At 44.6% G+C, this 5000-nt stretch overlaps 1 protein-coding gene across 6 annotated transcripts in view; it reads right to left on the reverse strand.

Moving 5' to 3' along the window:
• The window catches only part of nckap1 (NCK-associated protein 1), an 85689-nt gene that overhangs the window by 16794 nt on the left and 63895 nt on the right, over positions 1-5000 (reverse strand). For all 6 annotated transcript variants that reach the window (XM_063213053.1, XM_063213052.1, XM_063213051.1 and 3 more), the window contains 2 exons: positions 4208-4338; positions 2509-2606 (listed from right to left, as the gene is read on the reverse strand). In XM_063213053.1, the coding sequence (XP_063069123.1) occupies positions 2509-2606; positions 4208-4338 (229 nt within the window). The remainder of the gene's footprint in view (positions 1-2508; positions 2607-4207; positions 4339-5000) is intronic.

Raw genomic sequence — 5000 nt, forward strand, 5'->3', positions numbered from 1 at the left:
CGCGTCTGTGTGCGTGCGTCTGTGTGCGTGCGTCTGTGTGCGTGCGTCTGTGTGTGCGTGCTCGCGTGTGCGTCTGTGCGTGCGTGTGTATGTGCGCAAATACTGTAAGAGTCTGAGTCACATGTCTCTTGTTCGTTTTGCTCCCACCTTCAGTACTTTGAGAGAAAACATGTTCCACGTTAAGTAATTTGATGAACATGGCGAAAGTGTGGACTCGAATGCACTTTTTTCTTGGTGGCGAGAAAAAAAAAAAAGCCAAATCATGTTTCAGGCCCCAGCTGATGGTGAATCAGATAGGAAACTTTATTTTCTTACTCAAATTGCTTTCAGATGGGAGCTGAGTTCGCATGTTAGAGCATCACAACTACTAGCCAAGACACAGAGCCTTTTCTCATTCTCCCTTTCCCTTTCCCTTTCCCCCTCTCTCGAGCACACGCACATACACACGCACAAACGCACGCACATACACACGCACGCACACTCACACGCTTATCCTTAAGGGAGCAGAGAGAAGAGAGAGAGAGAGAGAGAGAGAGAGAGAGAGAGAGAAAAATAACCGCACAGGACCATTTCGAGCATTTTCATAATCGCTCTGTCAAACATTTTGTAATTATCCAAATGTTGTTAATGCATTATAGATGACATTCATACGTTTACGTCTCGGTGATCTTCCCATAAATAACCCTCGGTGACAGACATAACCCATGTGCCGTCCAATTGATGAAGAAATAAACTGTGGCCGGACGTTTTCGCAATCCCCCAAAATATTAAGCTATGAATTACACAACCCTAGAGTGCGGATGGAATGAGGGGGGGTTGTGACCCAAAAAAAAAGACAAAAGAAATGAAAGAAATGAGAGTGAAATCTCCAGCTTCCCTCTCCACTCCGTTCCATCAGCCCAAATTAGCCAGAGGCGGGAGGGGGGACACACAGGCCCTCTGGTTACCAGCAAGCGAGTACACCACTCCACACCACACCATACCGCACCGCACCGTACACGGGCCCTGGGAATCACCTCATTAAGAAGTAATACGCAACGAAACAAAACAAAAGATTCCAGCGTAATTGATCTCAGGCCGTTTCCCGGCTAACAGCGTGTTACTGGAAGCTCCCGCCGCCTCCGCCTGCCAATAGCCCCGGCCAAACAAGTCAGAGTGCGCACGAGAGAGTGTGTGCGTGTGTGTATGTGTGTGTGTGCTCGTGTGTAATTACGTGCCCTGTGACCCACGCAACAGTGGACTTCTCAACTTTAACACGCCTGGCTCGCCTGGTCGCGTCAGCGTCGAGGTGCCGTTGTACGCCATACAAGGCTTTGGTTTCTGGAAAGATGCTTGCCGTTCTCCATCATGTGCAGGGTGTCCCTAGCCTGGTCCTGACCATCGCGAGGCTAGGGTGTCCCTGCCCAAGGCCGACTCCTCTCTAACTCTCTGCGTAAGAGTTTGGTAAGACTACAGTAATTGGAGCCCTTTTGGCTCTCAGCGCAAGAAGTCAGATAAGAAAAAACGTTCAAGCCGAATCTTAATCACTAATGGCTGCATTTGAGGATTCCAATTTGGAAGGTTGTGTATGTACAAATGAGACGGCCCATAATTTTTAAGGGGAGTGAAAACAAACAACCTCACCGAACTTAATGTGTTCCCTTTTCACTGTTAATGATGATTGACTGCATTTTTTGTCATATTATATCCCACAGGCTTTACCCCTGATCATTTGGGGATCGCCTGTGAACACTCAGTTAGTCCCTGCACTAATTGGCTAAAAGTACCGAAATCTATTTCAAGTAAATAAGCAATATTAGGCCCCATGGCACAACCAACGATTTTCTAGTAGAATAAGAGAAATCAAACCCTGCCCAGTGTGCGGAAGTTTGGTCTCCTCCTTCTCTTTATGTGGCGTTTGGTGGCGGCTTGCATAAGATGCGCGCTACCTACCGACATCTACAGTGCCAAGGGAACTCCATTCATTCCCAACCTAAAGCCTCCTCAAGGTCTCCTGACCTAAGGTCTCCTAAAGGACCATTTACCTGATGGCACATGGATCCTGGAAAAATACAGGCTTGATTAATCTCTACCTTTCCCAATGTCTCTGGCGTGACTACCTTTACCCTTTGGGTTTCCCCTGTGATCACTTACTAAGTGCCTGCACTATTGGTGATGCGTACAGAAATCTATTTCAAGTTATTTAACCCAAGCCATAATATGCAATTGAACGGTGAGACACAAATACACGTATACCTCAATAATGCCCTTGACCTCTAAGAAACCCCCCATGACCCCAGAATAACCCCCACCTTCCGTAACCTTTATGTGACCTCTTCTCACCTTTTTTTTGGTGGTCAACATTGTTCATTTTATTTAGAAGATTTGACAGTACAAAAGTCAGAGGTCAGTTTTCTGCTGACATACCAGTGACACGGTATGCAGATGATCACACCATATAAATGAAATAAAGTAAATGCATTCCCCAAGAAACAAAAAAAGGCACACACATAAAAGAGCTCTTCTCACCTTGAGCTCGGCCACCTGGGAGGAGATGTGCCACATGAGGCTCTCGCTGAGGAACTTCATTCCGTACGGCCCCAGCAGCTCCGACAGCGACCGCATCTCTGGGGGCAAGCACCACAACAACACAACGCAGTGAGCAGGGCCGGATTAATGCAAAGGCTAGATATGGCTGCAGCCTAGGGGCCCCCACCTGCCCGGGGGGCCCTGATTGGTCAACAGTGGAAAAATTGCAGAATTATGAGAAGATGCAGTATTGAAAATATCATCTGTGACAAATATCATCAGGGGGGCACACACACACACCGGGTCATCTTAATAGAGCCCTGGCTGTGAGCTTCACAAAACACCAGCAGGACACGCAGCTGGCTCAAAGACGTGCAAAATGGCATTGTCATTCAGTGTAACGGATGCCTCCTGCTGACTGTAACTGTAAAAAACATGACTCTTTATTTATGTATTGTTACATGGAATTCATGAAAGCCTCGGCTGTCATCCATTCACTTGAAACAATTTAAAAATCACGTTTTTTTGCAGTTACAGTCGGCGGAAGATGTCCGTAACACTGAATGACAAAGACGTCTTTGACCCAGCTGCACTCTCTCTTAACTTCACTTAGGTGTGAAATTACTTAGCTGTACTCAGGCCTTTGTTGCACCTATGCAAGTGGTTTTAAAGGTGCCCTGTCTGTGTAGGATGGTGGCCTGAGTAGGTATTGCAACTATGCGGCTCATTTAAATTGTGCTGCCTATTGCCAAATGTGATCGTTTCATGAATGCTTACAAAATAATAGACTAATATTTACCAGTATGACCAAAGTACAGTATGTTTTGCAGCTAAAAATGTCTGGAAATTTCTGGAAATTCAAAATGGAGGACAATGGAAAATATTCCCCTTTTCATGCATGAAAAATGCAATTTTCCCAGTCATAATGAATAGACTACTTCGAATTGGATGGTGGTGGTAAGTACTCATACGAAAGGTAACATCTGTGAGTGGGCAGCAAGAATTCTGGAAAGAAACTGCTAGAAATATTACACAGTGCACTTTTAAATAAACTGTGAAATTATGAGATGGTTCCACCTACACACCAGAGACCACTCACAGAATGTCTTCTAACTCAGTTTGCCACACAACAGAGACTGTTCACTTCCTGACAAAGGCTTTTAGCCAAAACACACAGCAGTCTTTAAATCATGCTATGCCCATGAAATCAAGGCATTTAAAGTTTAGAAAAGATGACCACCGATTTGTTACTGATTTTGTGAAACTGAAATTACATGTAATTCCTTTGTACATAATGCATACATGCTCCACTAGTCCAAGTACTGTAAGCAATAGTTTTGGCCAGCAGTGCCATTTTTGGAAATAAGCTCATATTACACCTCTCCTTGAGTTAGATGATTCAGTTTTACCTTTCTCCTGTACTTTCAATCGTTCTCCAAGTATGGCAGTGCAAATTTTACCTCCATGCTAGCAATTAACACTGAATCCTATGAGACCCACTGGCAACTAGCTGGTCTCATAGAATTCAATGTTAATTGCTAGCTTGGAGGTAAAATTTGCACTGCCATACTCCGAGAATGGCTGGAAGCACAGGAGAAAGGAAAAACTCAATCATTTACTCAAGGAGAGGTGCAATATGAGCTTATTTCCAAAAATGGCACAGTATCACTTTAAATGCTTCACTAGTATGGCTTCTCACCAGAGATGTCGGAGTACTCCTCTGCGTTGAAGGTCAGCTCGTTTTCTGTAGGGAGGTTGACGAAGGCCTTCATGGCTGGGAAATACGCTATGTGTCCGTTGCTCACTTGTCGCAGTAGTGTTTCCAGATACCTGTGAGGTTGAGGAGAGGGTGCATTGAGTGGAGGACCTTAGCTTAGCTTAGAGCAACCCTCTGCTTGTCAAGTTACACAAACACATTGTTCTCGTTTGCATGAGACATTTAACTCAATTTAATTCTGAATAAAGCTTACTTCCGCTTTGAAAACGTCATGCAAACATTTCCCAATTCGGAATTAAATGCCAAACATGTGTGCGCGCACGCACGAAAGACTGACCAGTTAGTGTATAGGCTGGTGATGGTGTATTGCAATTCATTGTGATAGTATTGTATAGTGTGGTACTGACCAGTTAGTGTATAGGCTGGTGATGATGTATTGCAATACATTGTGATAGTTGTTCAAGAGAGTCCTTGTGCACAAGCCCTCAGTAAAGCAGGTGCAGGTGTGGGGCAGGAGAAGGTGAATCAATGAACAAAATTCAAGAGACATCGCACACTGCTTACTTTTCTTTACTTTATCATAGATAGAGCGAACCTGATGACGTATTGGGCAAAACGCGTTGTTCGCTCCGAAAAACAAAGTAAAGAAAAGTAAGCAGTGTGCGGTGTCTCTTGAATTTTGTACATTGTGATAGTATTGTATAGTGTGGTACTAACCAGTTAGTGTATAGGCTGGTGATGGTGCATTGCCACACACACACACACACACACACAC

This window comes from Engraulis encrasicolus, chromosome 13 (assembly GCF_034702125.1).
Source record: "Engraulis encrasicolus isolate BLACKSEA-1 chromosome 13, IST_EnEncr_1.0, whole genome shotgun sequence".
NCBI lineage: Eukaryota > Metazoa > Chordata > Actinopteri > Clupeiformes > Engraulidae > Engraulis > Engraulis encrasicolus.